General features: G+C 23.9%; 1 protein-coding gene and 1 long non-coding RNA gene across 3 annotated transcripts; both read right to left on the bottom strand.

The window, feature by feature from the left end:
- Positions 1-725: 725 nt before the first annotated feature.
- On the bottom strand, positions 726-20,332 carry LOC129611766 (uncharacterized). Of its 2 annotated transcripts, XR_008697189.1 has the most exons (5): positions 20,134-20,332; positions 19,005-19,107; positions 13,213-13,674; positions 1,334-13,081; positions 726-1,261 (listed from the first exon to the last, which is right to left on the bottom strand). It is a non-coding gene; the product is annotated as an uncharacterized LOC129611766 (long non-coding RNA). The 2 variants fall into 2 exon arrangements; XR_008697188.1 differs by having other exon boundaries at positions 1,334-13,674.
- On the bottom strand, positions 19,114-20,127 carry LOC129611765 (myb-like protein M). Its single transcript, XM_055525069.1, has one exon. It carries the CDS (start codon positions 19,881-19,883, stop codon positions 19,377-19,379), a length of 507 nt encoding a protein of 168 aa, XP_055381044.1. The 5' UTR covers positions 19,884-20,127; the 3' UTR covers positions 19,114-19,376.
- Positions 20,333-25,647: the final 5,315 nt, after the last annotated feature.

Genomic DNA, 25,647 nt, shown 5'->3' with positions numbered 1-25,647 from the left:
ACGATAAAAAAAATAATCATGAAAACTTTTATCAATATATCATGAGCACGAACCCATTATTCATACTTGTATGCAGTATGAGTGCTATGATTGTGCAACATTTCACATGATTATTAACGGGCTCAGCTTCCGTTTTGGTATTGCACTAGTCCATCCTTTTTATTATTTTACATTGAAAAACTTAAAGAAATAAAGAAGAGAGTAGCCTTTTTGTACTTTTCATTAAACTTCTACACTACATATTTAATTAAATTGTGAATAAAACCTTCATTCTGTGGCAAAGTCAAGTAAATCGGGTTAAGCTAATTTAATTTATTATCAAATGAGCTGTTAAAAATTTTTCAGGTATGTAAGTCACTTATTGCAATAATAGTTAATAATCTTCTTATATCTCATTTATAGTGGATTTCGAGATCTTATTACTGAAATTAGCTTGCATATAAGTTTCTCTACTGAACTTAAACCATTTGAAACCAGTTAAACCTTTTCAATTGCAAAAGTACCTACCAGTTATCACGAGTCGTAATATTTAAATAAAGAAAATCAAGCTCTTTTTATTAAATATTTTCTTGACTTGATTTGCTAATAAACTCATTTTGAATCTCAAGTTTTTTTCTTTCTCTTTGCATAATTCATATTTTTGGCATTCCCAAATATTCGGTTGTCTCTTGGACCTCATTTTAGTTTAGTAAAATTAATTTAATTATTAAATAAAAACAACTTAATTTTGTGAAATAAAAATTTTATTTAGTATTTTATATTGTCATATTTATTAATACTTTTATTTATCATAATTTAAATCTACGCAACAGCCATCGAAATGAAGATCTAACTTCCTCAGTGATAAAATATGTATAACCAAGAAAATATGCTGCATTCTCATGTATAAATTTACATTAAGTTCATGTAAGACTAAGTAGCTAACCTAATATATTGTACATATGGAATTTTAAAATAATACTGAAGTTCTTCGATACAAAAGACCTACATATATATGAATAATAGCGTAACAAAAGTGTCCCTTTCATAAGTACATAAAACTTACAATGTTAACTGAGTATAAAAAAGAATTGCAAATAATGAATAAGATTGGTACATATGAATTTTATGTTGGACCAAGTTGTATTATGATAAGCTTTGGATTAAACGATTGCTTGTTATTAGATGAAATATTTGTACTTGCGATTCAATGTTCATCGATCAACTGAAATACTACTATTGCATGGCTTGAGTTTTAAACGAAATGTTAACTTTACCAACTCTGTAAAAATAAAGTTAAAAATATAGCGAAATTAATTAATTTTTCAGATAAAAATATCTTCAAAAACCTTACATTGAAGATTATCCATTAGAAGTTTTTGAAAAATATTGTTACTTCAAATATAATAGTTTTACAAAAATTCTTATAGACTATGTGACTGTATAGACTTATAGACTTGTAGACTATGTGTGCATTCGTATTGTTGTCTCGTTCGATCAATTGAGTCTAACTGGATTGTGTGAAATAGATAAGTGTTCTCTAAACAAATGAAAGTACATTCTATTTAGGCGCTTGAATTCGCCGTGACATCTAATGCTATTCCAATTACAATGGTTGATTTTCATACACATTATACATTGCGATCAAATGGATTTTGTATAGTATTCAATTATGTATAGTAATCTAATGTTGTAATCAAGAAATTATAAATCGCACGTTGTAATATTCCGATACCGCAGTCAATTTAACGCCTCTCAAGTCGCCGCCAATAAGCCCGCCAGATCCCATGCTGCAGTCAATGAACAGATAAATCCCACGCCGCCGTCAATGAACCTGCAACATCCCACGCCGCAGTCAAAAACACTTGATCCCACACTGCACTCAATGAAACTTCAAAATCCCATGCCGCAGTTCATGTCTTCAAAAAATCCCACGTCGAGGTATACGTCTTCAAAAAATTCCACGCTACAGTTCATGTCTTCAAAAAATCCCACGCCGCAGTCTATAGTTCGAAGAAATTCCAAGCCATGACCAAAAAAATAATGAATAAAAATTTCAAGCCTCAGCCTCAAAAAGTTGCAAACCGTAATCAAAAAACTATCAATTTTACTCGTTGTGAAAAACAAATCTTGTTCTACAATCGACGTCAGAGATCTTAATCTTCACTGTGAAAATCTTATCTGCTATCAAAGTAAACACGAACACTTCGAGTCGTAATCAATTCAGGTGCACAAAAATACAAAGTTGTAGTTATAACAAAGGTTGTTGTACGTTGTAATTAAGTGAAACACATACTCGCATGCATAAATGTTAAAACGATTTCATGTCGATTTTGATTAATGATTTGAAGCAAGCTTAAATTTCTAATATAACTTTGCCATTATCAAAAATGATTGAATAGTAAAAAAGCACGCTCTGAGTACAACTAATCAACGTTTTCTCAGTTATTTAAAATAGCTTGATTTTATGAAATTACAATTTTAGTACATGTTGTCATGTAATTTGTGAATGCGTAACATTTTTGTTGAGTCTTTGGAAATATTTTTTTCGTTATTGAACCGGTACATCCACTAATTTTTCGTTAAATTGAGATCGGCTTATTTTCGAAACTTGGCATAGTAACGCACAAAATTATTAAATATTGTAAAATCTTCTTAATAAAAATTTAAAGTAAACGCAAGAAAATGTTAGTGACATGCAAAGAAATGTTAGTGACTTGATCCCTCGCCGCAGTCTGAACACTGACCTTCGCCAAAAGTCCCTCGCCGCAGTCAACGAGTGATGTCCCCCGCTGCAATCAAAAGCCAAAGACCCTCGCTGTCAGGTGCTCGTCCATCGCCGCAGTCATCAGCTAGCCTCCATCGCCGCAGTCAACAGCTAGACTCCCTCGCCGCAGTCACCAGCTAGACTCCCTCGCCGCAGTCACCAGCTAGACTCCCTCGCCGCAGTCACCAGCTAGCCTCCCTCGCCGCAGTCAACAGCTAGACTCCCTCGCCGCAGTCAACAGCCAGTTTACCATACCTCAGTTAACAATTATCCTCTCCCACACAGTTAATCTACATGGCCACGGTCAAAAGTTCGTCTTCTTTGTCGCAATCAACATTTTTCGATTTAAAACTTTAAGTTAACGCCGTCATATGCTAGTCTATTTCTATGTATTTTGCAAAAGGTTTTACTAACTGAATTTGTCTTGCGAATTTGCGCGTTTATTCAAGATTTTGTACTTATTGCAGATATCTTAATCGTAATATGTTAAATTTGTGGTTGCAATGCATTCAGTACTGGAAACCCCTCGAAAAACTTTGAAATCTTGAAGAATCGAAACATTTTTGAATTTTGTTAAGAACAAAATGATAGCTCTTAATTAATGCTTTGTTTTAATCTTGAATCGCAACTGCTGAAATCAGGAGGTTACTTTTTTCTTCTACAATCAGTTTCGATATAGTGAATCAGTTGTTAAGATGAAGTCCATCGCCGCAGTCTGTTGCTCAACTTATCACTAAGTCCACTATATCAGTCTCCATTTAAGTCATTGCACCATTTAAGTCCTCCGCCGCCGTCTGGTACTCAATTCGTCCACCGCCGCAGTCTGTTATTCAATTCGTCCACCGCCGCAGTCTGTTATTCAATTCGTCGATCGCCGCAGTCTGTTATTCAATTCGTCCATCGCCGCAGTCTGTTAATTCAAGTCCACCGCCGCAGTCTGTTCATCGAAGTCCACCGCCGCAGTCTGTTGATTGAAGTCCATCGCCGCAGTCTGTTGATTGAAGTCCACCGCCGCAGTCAAATCAGATTGGTCAGTGTTGCATTGCATGTTTTTCGTTTTAGGTCAACTAACATTAACTTATTTATTTTTCAAAATTTACTTTATTTCTTTGCGTTACTTTGTGCTACTACTTTGTGATTCTTTGCGTTACTTTCTGTTACGATGCATTACTCATTTATAACATTATACTTGAACTTATAATTTCGCGATTTTTTAATGCTGCTGGTTTAATATGATTTTTTTAAAATGCTTATCTTCCACAATGAAGATATTTCAATTTTGAATTCTATTGAATAGCTCTTTATTATTAAATGCGATCTCAATTGATGTGTTTTAACCATTACTAGAAATGTGTTAATTAAACCAGCTTTTTAGGTACCAGAGCAAAAATTACACAATGATGATGTTGTAATCTTGATAATATCAAAATTGATCAACAAATTTTAGAGATCGATATTGTATACATCACAACGATTTAATTTTTTAAAGTAATATGTTTTAACATTATTTGCCACCAATGGATATTTGAAATTTTATTAAAGAATGGAACTTCCACTGGAATTCTACTGGAACTCAAAGAGAAATTCAGTTGATCATTTTCTTAATTTCATCGACTTTTAAATGGAAGCGAAAATTCATGTGAGTTTAACATGTGAAAAGTATTAATGTGATATATGATTTGGTCAATCCCGCTTATATCTCTTAGAAAATAATTTCTTTTGTTAATACATACAGATTAACAAACCAACACATCCAAATTTTTCATTGCGTTCTGAACTTAGTAAATAGTGATACTCGTATAATTTTAAAATTATAAGTCAAAAACTCCTTTGGCGTGTAATACATAAAACTGGATTATATGTTATTCAACGCCTTATTCTTCAGATGATTCTAACTTGCTACAATTGCTATATGTTCAGTAGGAACATTCTGCGATTGATGTATAATTATAGAAAATCAGGCACTCGTTGCACATTTTGGGCACAATTTTGTTGTTAAAGATAGAAAGAGTAACTCGACGTTCTGTTTGTAAATTATTTACAAACAAATCTAAAAGCACGAACACTTTTTCACCCACATTGTATTGGTAAATAACATATCTTCTTGAATCTCTTTAAATAAACATGATGAAACCCTTGGAATAGATAAGTTCCACTATATTTTTTAGTTGAAGTAGGCAATAGATGAGAACTCTTAGAATTGATTAGAATGTCTCACTACGCTCTTTGGTTGATATAGCCACTAGTTGAAAACCCTTAGAATTGATAAGAAATTCTCATTACGATCTTATGTTGATATAGCCACTAGATGAAAACCCTTAGGATTGATAAGAAAGTCTCACTAAATTTTTTGTTGATATAGCCACTATGTGTAAACCCTTAGAATTGATAAGAAAGTCTCACTACTTTCTTTGGTTGATATAGCCACTAAACGGAAACACTTATAATTGATAAAAAGGTCCCACTAAGGTTTTTCTTGCAATAGCCACCAGGTGTAAACCCTTATAATTGATAAGAAACTCTCACTACGTTCTTTGGTTGATACAGCCACTAAGTATAAACCCTTATAATTGATAAGAAAGTCTCACTACGTTCTTTGGTTGATACAGCCACTAAGTATAAACCCTTATAATTGATAAGAAAGTCTCACTACGTTCTTTGGTTGATGTAGCCACTAGATGTAGTAAGCCCTTAGAATTGATATGAAAGTCTCACTATACGTTCTTTGGTTGATGTAGCCACTAGATGTAGTAAGCCCTTAGAATCGATAAAAACAAATGGTCCCAATTTGAAACACAAAAGGCTTTTTGCTAACACATAATAACTTTCACTGCATTCAGTTATTGATAAGATGATGTTCTCGATAACGACAAAGAAAGACCTATATGCGTTTTTCCGAAAACCCTTTTCCTCAGCTAAAGTTATATTTTGTTATGGGGACCAAGGTATATTTGAGTAGAATTCTTTGCTCATCGCCGACACATATTTGATGACGCTAATTACCAACTTTGCTGTAATATATTTTCAAAATCTAACAAAGTTAAAGTAACAGAAAAAAATTACCAAGTTATAGTGATGGTTACTAATGTTTCAGTCAATAGAAATTTTGACAATATTAATGACATGCTCGGCCAAAAAAAATTTTTTTTTTTTGATAAGAAGACATACATCATACGTAAGCTTAAATCTTGGTATCAATTTGTACAATATTGTTTTGTAAAATATCTCGAAGAGATGCTGAATGGAAGAATTTGTCTCTTAAGTTAAATCACGTACAATTACATATATTTTGTTGATTTAATATGTTATATTTTTAACATTTCTATCAGTTAGTTGTTGGGTATAAAATTAATGAAAAGTCCTGGTTAAATGTGCATATACCATGGTGACAGGTTATTTCTTATTGTATTAAACTTGAAATGTTCAATTAAAATCTAAATATATTGCGTTAAATGTTGATGAGTTGACGTTGATTGTGTGTGATTTTTCATGAAAACTAACAAAATATTATATATTAAGTTGAAAGCTGATACAATTTAGATTATTGAAGTTTGTTTATTGTTGACACTAAGTTTTTTGTTCTTTTTATTCAAATAACCAGTAAAAATAAGTTGATAAGAAGTTAATATGGTTCCCTCTCGAATTATAATTATTGTTGTTTGTTGATAATACTAAGTCACATATGTACATATGTATGTATATATAAAATTGGTGTTTATTGATGAAAAATAATATTGATTGTGAGATTTCCATTAATAATCAAAAGTGTTGAAGTTGTGGAAAATAAAAAAAATATAATAGATTCTCTTCAATGTTGATGTGTGTTACTCAGGAATTTTCCAAAAAAAATATATATGTAGGTAACAGGAAAACCAGAAAAATAAATTGATTCAAAAAGAAACTGTTGCCGCTGTCAATCTCAATATAGAGTATAAGAAGATCATCATAATATGAATTGCTCATAAAAAATAAAAATGTATATATAGGAATGATAAAAGTTCATTCACCCTCTCTGCATATACAGGAATCATTCTTGCCTTGCTATCATCATGATGTTTCAAGATGTCTTTTTTTTTTTAAAACTATACAGTTACATATTTGTTTTAAAATGTTTTTGGTTCTTGTTTTCTTTTTTGTTTCTTACAGAAATTTTTTGAAAATAAAAATTGAATCTATGTAAGTATATACAAAAATATTGAAATATGAAATTAAGGCAGTGTCCTCTTTTTTTTTTTTTGACAATATTGTTAAATATAACGAAAATTATGGTTTTATATACAAATAGTTTCATATAATGAATTACATTTTTTTTATATAAGTGAATAATTATAATAAACAAAATTTTAATATAAAATAAGAGATATCAAAATTAACAATATAATTATGTAGATTAAGTACATAAGTAATAAAAATAATTCAATAATTATTGAAATTAAATAAATGAAAAATATATTTTTAGGTAACAAACATTGAAATATATAGCAAATTTTGTATTTATAGCAAAAATGTAAATATTTTTTAAAAAAATATTGAAAATACGAAAAATATTTTAATAAAAATCAATTCATTTAAAGGACTTATAAATAATAAAGATAAATTGAAAATACAAAAATGAAAAAAGGATGTAAAAACGAAAAGTATGTCAAGTATAACTTGATTTTTTTTTCTTTTTTTTTTTCTATTTTGTTCGTTTAATTTTTTTTATTTATTTTTTAATTTAATTTTTTCTCCAATTTTTTTTTATATTTTTTTTCAATTTTTTTTTTTTGATTTTTAACACTTTTTTTATTTTTTATATTTTTTTTTTATTCTTTATTCTTTTCTTCTTTTTTTTTTTATATTTTTTAAATATTTTTTTTTTATTTTTTTTTTTTGAACCATTAATATTTTTTTTTTAATTTTTAATTTATTTTTTTTTTTTCATATTTTTTCATACCACAAAAATTTTACAAAAATTAAATTCTTAATTTTATCTATGTAAGACAATTATTTATTTAAATTGAAATTATTTCAAATGATTATCTCTTACTTATACGACGGAAAAAATAAAAATTTATTACAAATTCTATTAAAGGACACTGCCCACAATTTTTAAGAATGGAATTTTAAACTTGTAAAAGAAAAACAAATAATGGAATTCAATATTCTTCTAAAAGCCATTCAGCTTTGCAAAAATGGCTTTAAAAATTTTTTTTACAAAAATCCGAATAATTACAATAATGTAAAGTATAGTTTTTTTTTTCTTTAAGAGTAACTAACATAGATAAAAAAAAAATATAAAATGGATTCGAATACATAATATAAGTACACCAAAAGAACAACATTATAAAATTACAATAATATTAATATACAACAAGTTCAAACAAAAAAAAAATATTTTGTCGAAGTATTTGACATAATTTGATAATATTTTCTTTGACACAATTTGATTGTTGTATGTTGAATGAAGTATTTCATTTGTTTTGCATTTTGCATTAATGATGATCGATATTTTTTATAATAAATATGTATAATACAAAGACTAGAGAAAAGAATTCGCCATTAAAATTAATAAATATTAATAATAATAATAATAATTGTAATCATAATAAAAAAAAATTCGCCAGTTATGTGAAAATATATAGCAGGATACTTAATTATATAATAAATTTTCTTTTCATATATATATTATTTATATAGCATTTGCAAGCATATGAATTATTCTTTTAATTTTGTTTATATTTTCTTGTATGTATTACAGTTGCTTAAATTCGTGATTTTGCTTTTTTCTTGATATTTGTTTCAATAAAGTGAGTATTAATTTTACATCAAAATTATATTTTTAGTGTGCAGATCTAATTATCTGTAATTTTAAGTTAATTATAAATTATGTATAAAAATGATTTTTTTTTATATTTTTCTATTCTACCATAGTAAAATTCATATATGTAAATAATATATACTATTTTCATTAATATTTGTAAAAAAAAATATTTCCTTTGGTTTATATTCAAAAAACAATTTTATAAAAATATATGATTAACTTTTTCAAATAAAATATTAAATAAAAATATAATTAAAGAGAAAAAATTAAGAAAATATGCAAAAAAAATAAATTGTATTTAATAAAAAGGAAACTAAAAGAAAAAAATATGAATTCATTTGTAATAATAAAATATTAAATATCATTAATAAAAATTGAATAAATGTAGAAAATAAATTTGAAATTTGGATTTCTTTTAATTAAAAAAATAGTTATTGTAATAAAATCATTAAATATTTATATATAATTAATATAAATTTAATAAAAAAACCACAAATTTCTGTAAAAAAAAACATTAAGAAAAAAGAAAACTAATAAACGAAAAAATATTGAAAATATTGTGTTAATGTTTAAGAAAATAAATTATTTGAAAATTTACGAAATGAAAACAAAAATCTAAAAAATATAGTATTATATAAAAGTATTACCAACACATCAAAATTAAATTAGTTACTATAACATTTTGCCAAAAAATAAATCAAATCCGTCCGGATTTTTCTTTTTTTTTCATGCTATAATTCATTTTTTTTTTTTCTAAAATTTTCATCTAAATATTATATAATAATGTGTAAAACAAATTTTTCTTTTAAAATATGTTAAATACGCTTTTTCCTCTCCAAATCAAATATTAAGAAATATGGAAAACAAAATATTAACAAAAAAACAAAAGCATTTCCTTTTTGTTTGTTGCAATTAACTTATATATGGATATATATATAAATATATATATATAGGTGAAAACAAAATAATTTGAATATACATTAAATAATATTATATAAGTATATAAAAATTGAAAATTTTGCACAAAAAACATTAACTTGAAGTATTAATTAATTCCATATAGTAGTTGTGTAGCTTATATGTTGTTTACATTGTAGTTGGTTGATATTATATTATATATATTGGTGAAGGTGGATATTTTTAATTGATGAAAAAACCATAAGTATAATTAAATTTATAATATAAAAAAGTTTAGCTTGACGCACATTGAAAATATTTTATGCTACTAATGTATATATATAAATTTTGATAAGCATAGTAGTAGTAGTAGTAGTAGTAAGTAGTATTGAAAAAATAATGATTTTTTTTTATATACTTTAGTTATATAGACTACATAGTAAAATTGTATAATATTATATAAGAATATAAAAATTCATATAGAGCTTACAAGTATAAACATTTTTGTAATTATTTGCTTAAAATTTGCTCTATATATATTTACGTACGTAAATATATGCAATATATAATGATTATTAATTTTAGTTATTTTTTTATATAATATTTAATTAATTATACAGATAATATTATTATATTGATTTAAAAATAATTTTCATTTTCAAAATAAATATGAGTAGAAAAACAAAAGAAATGAACATTCACTTTCAATTCAATCAAAAAAAAAAATATACACAAAAATTATATAACCTCACAAATAAACAGTATAGCATAATTATTTGCTTTCTAAATTATTTAATTAAGTATACGTAAATATTAGTGGTGTAATAAGATTTTTAATTTTCTTTACTCCCATATAACCAATTAATATATAGAATATTATGGTAATAATTATAATGGCGATTTAAATATTGATAAGTATTATAAAATTATTTTTTTTTTCATTTTTAAAATAAATTAAAAATAATTATAACTATAAAATGATTCCCAGATTATTAAAGATTTGTTTTATATAAGAATATTCTTTGTATAATAATTTATATATAATTGATAGCTTGAATAATTAAATTTTTATAACGCAGCAAACAATTTTTTTTATATTCAACCAGTGTCTTATATATTATTTACTATTAAAATATATAAATAAATATTATTACAACATTATTATTATAAAAAAATAATATTACAGAAACAAGAAAAGCAAGAGCATTTGTCGTATATGTATAACAAAACAAACTTTGTTAGATTTCACATTATTAGGTATAACTTCTTTTTTTTCTCTCTTGAAATTTTTCTATACATATTTTTTTTCATTTAATTTTCTCATATTTGAAATTTACACTGAATATAGAACCTTCTTCATATGAACATTTTGACAACATAATTAAATAAATAATAGGAAATCACGTAAATTAAATTAAATTAATAACTTAAAAACAAATTTAAGATGTACAATATTATATAGATAAATGTACATCTAATTTGAACATAATTATATATATATATATATATGGTAGAACTATTTCAACACAATTTTCTGGCTATATAATGATTCGAGATAATTTTTATCTCATCTATATAATTAAAGAAACAAAATATATTATAGACAAATCAAACTATTAAATTTTCCCATATTTTTTGAATTACTTATACATTTTGAATATTAATATATGTATTAAAACTTTTCATATATTGGACAAATGAAATTATTATATGTATAATATTTTATATATCACATTGACATTAATTAATTCACACATATGTAGAGGGGGTATTATTAATTTGATATAACTCTATATAATTAATAAGATATTTTGAATTAAAATAAATTGAACAAGAACTTTTATAAAATATCACACTTAACAATATTATTTTTTTAATTTATCAATTATTTTCTTTAAGGCTTTTGCAAATATAATAGAAACATTTTTAGCAGAATAAAATAATATAATTTTTATATATCATTATTAAGAAAGCACAATAAATCATTTGAATAAAAATTATTATGTATAGTATAAATCTTATATAAATAACAAATTAAAATATTAAGAAAATAAAATACAAAAGCACAATTATAAGTAATATTATAATAAAAAAACCCATTTTTTGAAAGAATTAAAATTTCATAATATAGAAATTATTTATATATTATAATAATAAATATACTTCTATATGGAGATTATTATTTCACAATATTAAATTAGTTGATAACTATATAATATTCATATTTATATTTTTATACTGATATTTTTATATTTATGAATATAAATTATATTTTTATAACCATAATAATTAAATTTGAAAATGCATTTAATAGCTTTTTGTGAACTTTTGCACCGTATTAATATAAAATATTAATTAAAAATAATATCACAAATTTTAAGAAAATGAATTGCATAATTTTTTTTAGTGATTTTTTGCTTTCTATATATTATATATATATAATTAAAAGTATATAGTAGAATTACAATAGAACTACATTTTTAAAAAAACAATAAATATAATATGTAAATTTATTATTAATCAGAGAAATTATGATTTTTATGTAAATATATTAAATTTTAATTTTTTTATTTTTGTTTAAACAAAATTAACTTGGAAACATACACAAAAATAGACCATATAATAAATATGTAGCTTTATATATATCTAGTGCTATTATACAAAATTATTAGGACGCTTTAAATTTTCATATTTTTTTTTTGTGAGAACTTTTTTATTATTTTAATTTTTTAAATGAACAATTATTATTTTTTGTATGAACAATATGAAATATATATACATTATGTATATATATACATATATATATAACCCACCAAAAAAAATGAAATAATTTGAAATTAAAATTTTGCACTACATTTTTTAAATTTTTCATTTATATATGAAAATTAGAATTAATTACTTAAAAAAATTATTTTTTTTTTAGTATGAAACATTTAAAAAAACAATATTTATATGAATAATAAATGCTATTAAAAATAATATATTAAATAAAAGAACCAAAAAAATATTTCTTTTTAACAAAATTTGAAATTACATTATATAAAATGGTATTAATTATTTATAAGTACAGACACTGGTTGCATTTCATTTTAATACACGTATAATATATAACTATTATATAATTTATATTAATTATATTTTAGAATTTTAGACTATGTATTATTTTAATAAAAATTAAACACACTTATAAAAAATATGCAATTTTCACCTATTTATATTAAGAAAACATTTTATAAAAATATTTGAAAATATTCAAATTAATTTTGCTATTGTGAATTAAAAATGCTTGTATAGGAAAACAAATTTATGTAAGTATAATTTACTAAAAAAGTGGAAACAAATTTTATCATAATAAAAAAAAACATCAAAAAATCTGAAAAGAAACAAAATTTCCAACGTTGTTGTAATTATAAAAGCAAAAAATTATACACTTACGAAACCCGATGAATTTTTCAAAATATTTAATTTTTGATGATTTTTTTTTTCATTAAAATTACAATTTGGATTCCCTTTTTTTTTGATTTTTTTTTTCAGATCATTTTTTTTTTTCTTTTAAATATGCTTGCCACACACTCTGCATTGATTCCCTTTTCTCATATTGAATTTGCTTAAAGATTTCATTTTTTTAAACAACACTTTCCAAAAAAAAAAAAAAAACGGAAAAGCAAATGCAAATTGAAAATAGAAAAAAACAACACAAAAAAATTGACTGGAAAATAAAAAAAAAAAAAATTTGGGCGAGAAATATTGTGAAAAATCAACTTACTAAATCAACTTTTATATAGCTCATCTCATGTTATGTATAACACTAAAAACATTATTACTTTTCTTTCAATCAAAAACTTTTATACAACATTTATGCATAATATTATTTTGCAGATGATTAAATTGTATCATTCGAATTCTTGCTGTGAATTTCTCTCATTGTGAATTACAAAAACAATATTAATAATATTAAAGTTGCAGTTGTTAAACTCGATCATTAATAATATACAATAAAAGTAGATTATAATCCAGCTTTGGCTATACAAATAAAATTAAATTTTAAATTTAAAGAATTTTTCAAAATTTACATAATCCCCATATTTCAGTGTTAAAACATTATTCATTTTTTTTTTCATATTTTACATGACCATCTTAAAATGAAGCAATTTTTTTTTGCTCTGTAATAATTATGTTTGTGATTCCGGAACAAAATCAATATTGGAAATATTAAAATGTGAAATTTCTGTAACAAAGATTTAAGAAAAAAAAAAAATAGAAACAAAAAAGATCTTCATCCTGAAAAATACAATTTTTTTGTTTGTTGTTTCATTGTATATATATATATATGTATATATAACGATATTCTTATAGTTGCAAAATTTTAAATCTGAATTTTTACTTATCACATAAATAATTTTGTTCTAAAAATGTAGATCATATTAATTTTTTTTCTCTTTCTCATCGATTCGTTTTCTTATTTCTAGCCGGCGGCAAATTAGAAGGAGAATAACAAATTTCCTAATTTTTCAATGTTGATTATATTATATTTGTGATGAAATTGAAGCTATCAAGTAGTAAACATATATTAAGTTTATTCATTAGCCGGATCTATGTAATAAATTTCTCTAAAATAAAATTAAAAGCTATTTTTACGGGAAAAAATCTTATAAAAAAATACATCTCCTTTATAATTAGTTAATTTAAAAAATTATATATAAGTATCAGCATTCTTTGGTTTTTAGTAGTATGTTGTTTCCCTTTACATTCTATATATATATATATGATAAAATATGTAAGCTCGTGCTTAAAAGTTGTTTTCAGAAAAAATAAACCAAGTAAAAATCTTTGAATTTTCTCAAAAATAAAAATATCAGCAACAATTAACAATAAATATGATGAAATAATTAAAAATAAATCTGCTTATATGTAATTGCCATTATTTGATGCACATTTTTGCAAAATCCAATTATATGCAAAAGCTACAATAAAAAAAACCATTCAATTGGAAAATATGTTTTTTTTTTTAGTATACATTTAAAAACAAAAGCAGCTCTGCTGCAAAAACAAAACTTTAAACATTAAAAACATTTAAAAATTTTCTGCAACCACCGTTCTCACAAACATTCGTTTTGATTTTTTTTTTCATATTTAAATACATATGTTCCGAAATTTTTTGATCTTCTCTTTTCTTAATATAAATTAATTCATTGAATTCCAAAAAAATAAATTATATTTTGACTTTGTTCAAAAATGCACTTAAAACAATAAAAAAAAAATTATTGATGATTTTAATATTTTTCCTATGTTCTGCAAATTTTTCAAATATGGGTATGTTTTCAAATATCCAAAACTGGTGTAAATATGTACAACTGCTATATAATAATTGTTATGTAAAAATTTTTATAAAAATAAATATAATTTTGTATCCAAATAATTCAACTATCTTAGTTATATATATTGCTGTTTTAAAGGGTTAACGAAATTTATATTAAGTTTGTATTAAAAAAAAAATAAATTCTTCTTAGAATACGTTCAAAAAATGATTTTAAATGAACTTACATCTCTGTTGGTTTATAAAAGAAAATTCTAAAATTCCTACATATATTGTTCATAATTAGGCTAGTTGTTTGCTTGTTTTGTTGCTGTTTGCTTGCTTGCTTGCTATTTATTAATTAATATTTTCATATTTTATATTCAATTTACTTGCTTATGAAGAATAGTTGAAACTGGCGAATTATATATAATATTTCTCTAAAGGTGATAAAACGTGTCTCTAGTCTATAAATATATGTTTTTCTCATGGCAAAAAGAACGAAATTAGATTTTCGAAGTGTTAAAAAAAAATTTATCCAATATTTACGAAAATAGTTATAAAAATTAAATAAAATTTGTATAAAAATATTTAGCATGCGAATTTCTTACAGTTTTCAATTTCAAAATTTGTAATACTGGGATGATGCAATTATTTACTGTATTTTACAAAATACACTTCAAATATGCAATTTGATGAATCAGGCTGCTAACACAAATATTTTTTTTGGATCAGTTACAGGCATTTTTTGTTTTTCAAGCATACATGCAGAATTACTAATTGCAAATAGAATTTACACTAATACAATTTCCTGAATAATATCCTGAACTTCGGTTTTTGATCTAGGAACCATATATTATGTTTAACTTTCTACATTTATGAAAATCACCAACTCCTAGCTAAAATATACTGTTAGCTTTTATATTATAGCAAAAAACTTACAACCCTGCAGTATTTCATATAAAATTTTTTGTGACAATTCAAGTTTTAATTCGTATATCAGCTTTCTAACACGATTAGTTTCATCAGAATGTCCTATAAAATAGATTAATAGGAAATAACAAGGTATTCTCTTACAGTTATTCGCTTAGTTTTCAATTTGATGTTTAAGATGGCTTTGTTTGTTTTATTTTCCTCGAGAAAATTTTATTCTAGAAAACTTTAGGAAACCATATATCCTTGTAAGTTGAATACATACATATGATTGTTTTATTTTGAAAAAAACCTAAAAAGGGTTGGTTAATGCAAAAAATATTTATGGCTTACGAGCGATATTGGTAAAAATTGGTAAAAATTAGTGTCCACGAATCCATATTCAAATTAAATCTTCTTAAAAATAAAAAAGTTCTTTTCTATAGGTAGCTAGGTACGTATTTTGATGTTAAAACGCATTACACCAGCGACAACATATCCTAAAATATACTATTAGTGGATAAAATATGTACTGCTTACATTCAAACGGTTTGGCTTAGGTACAGCATACGCATTAGAAATCATTAAAATACGGAACATTTCTTTGAAAGTCATTGACTGCTTTAAAAAACATCAGCGAACAGTGACTTGAAAACCTGAAATGTATTATTAGTGGAAAATATCTTAGATCTTACGATTGAATTTTGATTCATAGGTCATTTCGAGCCCGATCAGCAAATATGTATTTTAAAAATTTGAGATGCACTTTTGAAATCTCGATGGATGATAGTCTCGATTTTGGTAGATCTAATTGAAGATCATGCGTGTTCAACTCTCAGGAACTCGTGTTAAAAATGCCATTCAATAGTCTAGTTCCAGAGCTCGAAAAAGTGAATGTAAAACTAATGCCAATGAAAAAAGTTTGCTAATGCCACTTGTTGGTATATAACACAGCATTTTGAAGTTAAATTAAATAATTCTTTTTCGTTTTATAAAAACCCTAAAATATTTCGTTAGCGTTCTAAAATCGCATATTGAACTTACAAAATGTTCGTTTAAATGTCTGCTAACAAAAATGATGTCCAAAAACTCTCGTACGGTATAATCAGCAAAAGTAGTGTAATTCGTGAATAAACGACAAAGTAAATATTCCAATGAGCTTCTTCATAAAATAAATCGTACTGGAATCGTATTCTCATATAGCTTGATCTATCTCTCAAGTTTTCCATAACCCTTCTTAAGCTATTGATTTTAGTTTTTTACCTTGAAAATAAACACTACTGGCATGTTAAGCAAAAAATTCGGAATCCTATTATACGGATCCCGATAATTAACATAAATATATACACATATATAAAGATGGTAAGAATATTCAGGAAAATAAACAAGAAAATATTTTTCAAAAAAGTGTTAAATCTCACGTTAACAGCCACACGCAAATACATGCAGTTTTCTTGAAGAAATCATTTTTGAATGTTGAACGTACTGGAGACTTGTTTAAAACCATTAGATAGGTACCATGTTTCGAAAAACCGATGACAGATAAAGTATAATATACTGCATCATCAGCATAACCGCAATTTTCAACCAATAATCATACTAGCGATACTAACAAGCTGATCTTTTTAAAATTCCCTTGATAACATAAATGTCGCCCCTCAATTGCGAGTACAAGGTAAATTTCGACAAAAATCTGTAAAAATAAATCAATTCAGTCTTAACACTCCTTTCATATAGGAGCAAAAAAGTGTATAAGTTTTAAAAAAACAATTGTTAAGGTTTTTTGAAAAATCCTTTCAAAACACTTCATCGGATCCGAAAATTCAACTAGTCAGCAATACATTAACGACCGTTCTCTACGATTTTTGTGCAAACCACAGTCCATTCTGGTCCTTAACAAGCTTCTGTCGAAAGATCACCTTTCAGCATTTCCTTGTTAACTACTCTGGATTATTAGGAAAGTGTAGCACTTCTTAATCGTAGCATTATCGAAAATGTAAAACATGTCAAGTTAACCAGTGTTAGTTGTACATTCTAGATTCATGGAAAATGCATCATTCGATGAACAACTTCTTTGGTTATTATATAAGATAAGAAAATGTCCATATTCCTAGGCGCGATCTATCACTAAATTATCAGTCACAAACTCTTCTTTTCAACCATTTGAAGAAGTTCCCTTTCTTTTCAAATTTGGATGAACTCTTATTAACCTTACTTATGGAAATATACATATTTTCTATAAATTATCTTGAAGTGGCTGTGTTGTGTAGATTTTGAATTAAATATGATAAGTGAATGTGCGCTGTAAAATAGAAATTTTATTTAATTAAAAAAAAAAGCTATAAATAAAAGAAAATTATGAGGGTATAAAGAACAATAAGTACAATTTAAATGTTTACTTTTTAAAATAATTAAATATTTATTTTGTCAAATTTTTTTTTGTTTTTTTTTAAATATACAATATTTTATTTTTTTTATTGTTAAAAACAGTTCAATATGAACTAAATGAATTTGAAAATTTAAAATATATTAACCACTAAATATTAAAAATTTATTGAGCAGCTAAAACAAATTTAATTTTCAGATTTTTTACTAATTCGAAATTTTTCAAAAAATCTTAATAGGTTTTAAAAAATAATAAAAAGATAAAATGTTATGTTGATTGCCCGTTAATTAAAAAAATCCAATATAATGTAATATATACACATACATACATTTCGGTATTACGCGTATACGAGTAGCAAATTAACACGTATAGCTATAGCTAAGTATGTATATAAAACCTTCATTATTATCGATTAATCACTTTTAAAGCTGAATGGGAAATAACATATCGTAATATCTAACTTATTATGAACACAAACCAATAGCGTTTGATTTGTGTCTGTAATAAAAAAAAATTACGATATAATCATTTAAGTCTTATTAGTGGTAGTGATGAATCTTTCGAATGTAAGTAAAAGTATAGTATGTGTATGCGCTTTGGAAAAAAAAAAGAGATAAGTAACGAGAAATTCTAGAAATTTCTACAAAATCTATAAATGCAAAATATCATATACGTACGTATGTATGTACATAAATATTTTAACAAACATGAAAATAAATTTCAAGGGGAATTTTTTTTTTGTATACTCTATGTGGCTTTATATAATTTAATTGACCTGAAAATTAAACATTGTTTTAAAGCTGCAAAATAAATATTAATTAATTCATTAATATATTAATATAATGTAATATCAACAATATTTTAATTGTACTTAGCTATTTTCATATCATTCTGATTATTTATAAAGATTTCAAAATAAGTTACACATATGTATGGAATATATGAATTTAACGAACATTTTTACTGATTCTGACGACACTGCCAAGCTCTTAAGTAAGCCCGGGTCCGGTCGAGAAAGAGGTCATCATTCTTCTTCACACATTATTTTTTTAATTAGTGATTTGTAACTGTAAATGAAAATTTGTCATAATAACGAATATATCACAATAATATAAAAAAATTATTCAACTAAATTTCTAACAATTTCTATAAAATATAAATTAAATTTTCTTTTCTTTTACAAAATGTACGTATATAAAAATTTAATTTCCTTTTTTTTAATTACAAAAATTTCTTAACAAAAAAAAAGAAGTTGGTAGGTAATACAATCAATTAATCTTTTTCATTTAAATTAGAATAGAAAAGTCTTTGCTAATAATTTTAATAATTTTTTTTTCTAATTAATAACGCTACATGCACTGCTCATATTTTTCATAAATTGATCTAATCCACTTAATTCCGATTTCCATAAATCGTTAATGTTATCACGATGCTGCTGCTGTAGTATATCATCTTCACAATTTATACTACTATTAATATTATTGCTATTTTGTTGATTATTATAATATGAATATGATTGCATTTCTTTAGCACAAGAAGAATTATTATAATTATAATATATATTATTTATATTATTATTAGTGCTATTCATATTATTATAATTATAATAACCAAGTCTTGACTGCATTTCAGCCCATTTATTAAATCTTTCTTGTTGCTTAAGTTTTAATTCTTTTTCAGCATTATTAAGTGCTGTTGTTAGCATGGCACAAACGCGTAAATTACTGCCATGACGGTATTTTCTTTTCATTTGAATTTTTTTTAAACGAAAATTTTTTACCCAATCACATAGAGTTTGGGGCTTGTCAGCAGAAATTAATGAATCATCAAGAAAAGCAGCCATTTTGAAATTAATTTTTTTTATATACTCGTTTTATTTCCTTTTAAAATTTTTACGAAATGTAGAATTGTATGAAATAATTATTTAATTTATATATATATTTTAATTGCGACTACTTTTTAATTTCTTCCTTTTTTGAAAATTAAAATAAGAACTAAATTTCTCAGCTTTTTCTTTCTTAATTATTTTATAAATATAGAATTTTAATAAATATCTATATTTAAATTAATTTCTTTTTTACAGTAAAACACACCTGTATTGCAATTATACCGTCTCTTTTTTTTTTTTTATTTTAAATTACTTTTAATTAATTCACTGTCTATTTTAAATTTTATATTTCAAATATTATTCACCAATATTACATAACTTTATACAAATAACTTTTATATTTTCAATTATATTGGTCTTAATTGCAAGACAATTCCAAACGATTAGAATGAAAACCTTTTCTCAACTGTGAATATTCACTCAGCTACAGCGTTATTTATAACAATATCCCCACCACTTGTATGTATTCATACGCGTTAATATAGAAAGTAGCACTATTTGTAAATTCATATATTTTTTGTTCAGGATTCAGTATAAGGACGAATTTCTGTATATAAAGGATAAAATTATGATTGTGTTTGTAGAATATTATATATTTTTAAATTTAAATATAAAAATAAAAGGATATTTCCTTTAGCGTAGCATATTCAAATAAAAGGTAAGTTTTTTTTATTGTAATAAATATTGTTTTTGTAGTAGTTTTCCATTTATTTTATATTATATTATATTGAAAGCAATAAAAACAAATACATAAAGCCATTTATTTTAGCTTCTGCATCATATGCATGAACAATACACTACATATATTATTCAAGTACATAATTATATATAAAATTAATAAGATTCTCAACTGTTTCTTTATATAGAATATACGAGATGATATTAGTAATCGTAAAAATATGTGCAAAAAAATATGGATTGAAATATAGAGAAAAAATCATCACAGAAAATTTTTCATATTGCAAGTTCTAGAATTTTCTTCTAAAAAATCGATTTTTAAATGTACATGCTTGCATACATACATACATATTTACCTAATTTGAATCATTACATAATTGTAAGATGTTGTTTTGCATTTTGCATATCCTACTTTTTTAATTTTACATTAATGTAATAAAAAATCCTAAATCACAAAAAGTTAATAATTGAAAAATTAATGAAAGATACTAAAAATTGTAATGAACAATATTGAAAGATACTTGTAAATTGAAATATTAATTTCATTTTCAAAAAAACAGAAAATTAAAATTACAACAAAAGATGCGATTAACAAAATTCTTTACCATACTAATTTTTATCCCTACAATCCAATCTATTTCCCCAAACTAACAATACTTAGGATTTTAATTATAAATTATTTTGAGAGCTAATAATTTTCAGTTTTATACGTGATTATAATCTTATTATCTAGTCTTGCAACGAAAAATTAGCAATTATACTTAATTTTGTACCTAATTAAGGAATGTCTTTATAAAATCTTATTATTTAATGTTTTAATTTCAATTTATTCATTTTTTGAATTTTTGATTAAAATTTTTATCTAAAATAATTGTGGAATACAAAAATAAATCCTGATTAATTTTTTTTTTGTATATTTTTTATTGCTTTAAAAAGAGCCTATTTCTTGTTAAATTTATTAATAACATAATTAAGAAACATTTTACATTATTATAAACTTCCATATAAGTACATAATAGATTTGTAATATTAATATGTACACAAACAGTAAATTTTCAATAAATTTTTTAAAATTATTAGTTTTTCTAAAATTTAAGTATTTTTAAGCATTTTAAATAAATATGTATGGTTTTTTCGTTAAAGATATTAAAGTCTATTTCACATTTAGTTTACAAGAAGTTCAAAATCGTGTGACAAAATTTGTATGAATCCATAGTGAGTGTACCCAAAGAACATTTTTAATGATATAATATTAACATTGTAATTTTTCCATAAATCATTATTATTGATAAAAGCAAAAAGGGGGCAAAAACATGTACATTTACTAAAATCGAAGCCAAAATGAGCACTCAATACATTTTCAAATCAACAAATTCGGTTCGATTCTAAAACTTTTACACCCTTTATAGATAGAAAAGTGAAATTTTATTATATACAAGTGGATTTTTTCAAAAAATCTTACATCTCTAGATTTATTTTGTATATTTGTATCTTCTCTATAAAATTTATGGCTTCCTAAAGTCCTAAAAATTTAATTTTTTTACAATTTACACTATTGAATTCCACAATCGCAAAAAAATAGCGAATAACTTCTTCTAAAGCAAAATACTATAGGCACACATTGTAATGACGAAATTTCTCTTGAACCTAAAAGTTTTTTCAAGCAGTTTAATTTTTGTTTTAAGGGCTATTATTTTAACTATTTCCAGAAAAATAGTTCATTTTATCCGAACAAAATTATTTTCCGCTTCCCTCTCCATCCAACATCTTAAAATAATCCAAATTTCACCTCGTTGTTTTTCTTAAACTATACCTTTCTGAAACTATTTTTCTAACGTAACCAACAAAAACCATCTTCTTATCAAAAACGTCTTCCCTTTTAAAAAATTTAGTGAAATTTACATATTTGTCTTAACTCAATTATCGTCGAATTTGATTATTATGTTAACACTAGTGTAGTTATTTATGTTTACACTGTTGTTTAATATTTCATCCTAACCATATGCAATAATTATTTCTTTTTAAACAATATCAGTTCATTTTAATTTATCCATACATACATACACACATACATACATGTATATTATGAGATATTTCATCAATGAAATTATTATTTAAACAAAAGATAACTTTAAATATTTTTCAATTATTATATTGTATATCTTACAAACCTTTGGTTTGATGCGAATTTATGTACAATCTCTTATCTTAACATCATTATTACATTTTAAACCTTAATTACTTTTCAGTATTATTTATCCCATTAATTTAATTATTATTGCATACTTATTTTATTATTTTAAAATTTAGTAGCAAATTTAAGTACGCATAATATTTAAATCGTGAGTATGATTTTCTAATTTTATTTTACTAAAAATTAAAACTATACACACAGCTGATATATGTAATCAAAATTTGCACATTTCAGAAAATCAAAATTTAAAGTTTTAGAGTTGGAAAAATGACGTGTTACATAAATATTTATTTTTGCATAAATAAATCAGAAATCGAATTTTTTTGAGTTATATCACTGTTGAACCAACAGAGCATTATAATCTACCTACCAAATAACTTTAGTTCACCAAACGTTGTAAAATACTTTATTTTACAATAGCGTGCCGTCAAACTTCTTTGTCACTAATTACAAGGTTGTTTTTTTATTATTGAATGTTGATTATAAAATATAATTTTGTATATCGAGTATATACCCACCAAAAGCATACCTCGACCTATAAATATTTAAATACCCAAATATGTAGTCATCACATAATGTATTTGTATATTTATCTTTAAAACTATTCTACGGTCTCAATTAATTTTTCCTTTCAAATATTGTATGTATTTATATTTTATAATTTAACCATCGCAAAATCGTTACTCATTTTGTTTTTGTCAGAAAAATATTTGTATAGGTTGCAGATAATTAAAAAAAAAATGTAGGAAAACAAAATATATAACGTAAAAATAAAATTTTAAATATGAGGCAAGAAAAATGTGAAGAAAACTGTATAAACGTATATACATATGTATGTACATATATAATATGTGCTAACGTATTTAGGTAAATATATTTATGTATATCTACATACATACGTATGTTTATTAAAGAGATGATGCAGAGTGGAAAAAATAAAGAAGACAAAAAAAAATACACAAAGTCAAAATAAAGAAAACAACATTTTTAACGTATTTTTTAGCTTTTATTTCATGAAATGTGAAATCAACTTAATAAAAAAAAATTTTGAAATCAAGGTCAGCAAAAAAAAAGCCCTAATATTTTCCAATTCTCATCCATGCACGTACCTTACCTGCTTCTATATGTATATACTTACATACTTAACGATTCTAAATAAAAAGTTCCCATGTTTTATTAATTTCATTTAAAAAAAATTTTATTTATTTCTTTGAATAAAATAAAATAATATCAAAAATAAATTTTCCAACCCTCTGCATATAATGTCATAACACTTACATACATATACAATATATATTGTAAGATGGCATCCATATGTAGGGTTGGAATTTATTTATAAAGTACTGTGTACATCATCTGCTTTACACGAAATTAATTTATGCATATAATTTGTATAATAATTTAAAAAAATATTATTTAAATATGTTATACATAATTCATGTATGTATGTATGTATGTAGGTAGATGCATTTCAAATTTAAACACTTATAATTTAAAAATTTTGTAAAAAAATTTACATTATTACTATAAGATGAAATTATGTCAGCATAAAGTCTGTTGGTTTTACATGATTAAATATATTTAAACAATTATGTGTGCGTATATATTAGGATATACATATAAAAAATTCGTAAATCCTAAGCTCAGTCCTAATCGTAGAATTATTTTATTTTGTTAAGTATGTATATCTTGTATAGGCACATATTTACATATAAGTACGTAGCATAAAGCTATACTTTGATTTACAATAGTACAAAAGTGTGTCGCTAATCTGGATGTTGAACGAACATAATTGTCTGCTCAAATTAATAATATAATTGAAATATATGTATGTAGATATGTAATATTGAAAATTCTAGAAACATATACACAATTTAATTTTTTAATACGCCATTTGTTTTTTTTTTTTTATAATAAATACAAAGGCAGAAAAATATTGTATACATGCAATGTATAATTCAACACCATAGTTTATTCATAATTAAATTTAATTATTATAATTTCAATATTTAATATTCGATACTATTATATAGGTACCTAAGATAACTTGTACAAACACATACATACATAGGATGTATATTATTTTTTTAATAATTATATCACTTGATTTTTCTTTAAGAAAGAAAACAATATTATTAATCTAAATTAATTTATTATCTTTCATATATTGTACTATATACCAACAATATACTATAATATAATTAAATATATGCCAAGTACATAATATGATATCTTCTCTTTTTAGTGTAAATAACGATAGTATAAAAGTTAAGTATAATACTTTCCTTTCTCATTGAATTTTATTTAATTTTTTCTTGAAGTGCGCGATTTAAAATTATTATTGTATTAAATACTAATACTATAATAATTTTCCGCAGTATATTTAATATATATTATATATACACCATATATGTATTAAATTTAAGTATATGGTTTAGAAAATAATAAAATAAATAAAAATTTAAATTATGTAGCGTAGTGAATAAATTTTCAGTTTTTGTATGTATATGAATATATTTCATACGTGTGCGTGCGCACGTTTATGAAAAACAATAATAATTTTTGTAATTAACAATAATTTATCTAAAAGTATAAAAGTAAGTATAACATAATATGAAATTGCATAAATATAGACATATGTATATATGTTTGTTAAAATTTAAAACCAGAAAGGGTGAAATCGAAAGATTTTTAAGCTACTAAAAATATATGTATACCTGCCTATTATGTATGTATTTTTTTCCAAATTAATAAGAAGTTGGAATACAGGCATACACACTTATAGAGGTAAGTACACATTTTTCTTTCTACCTAAAATTTTAATATCGAACAATGAACAGATGCAAA

Source organism: Condylostylus longicornis, unplaced genomic scaffold (genome assembly GCF_029603195.1).
Source record: "Condylostylus longicornis isolate FDR11 unplaced genomic scaffold, ASM2960319v2 ptg000055l, whole genome shotgun sequence".
Lineage (NCBI taxonomy): Eukaryota > Metazoa > Arthropoda > Insecta > Diptera > Dolichopodidae > Condylostylus > Condylostylus longicornis.
This window is presented reverse-complemented; position numbering and strand designations above follow the sequence as displayed.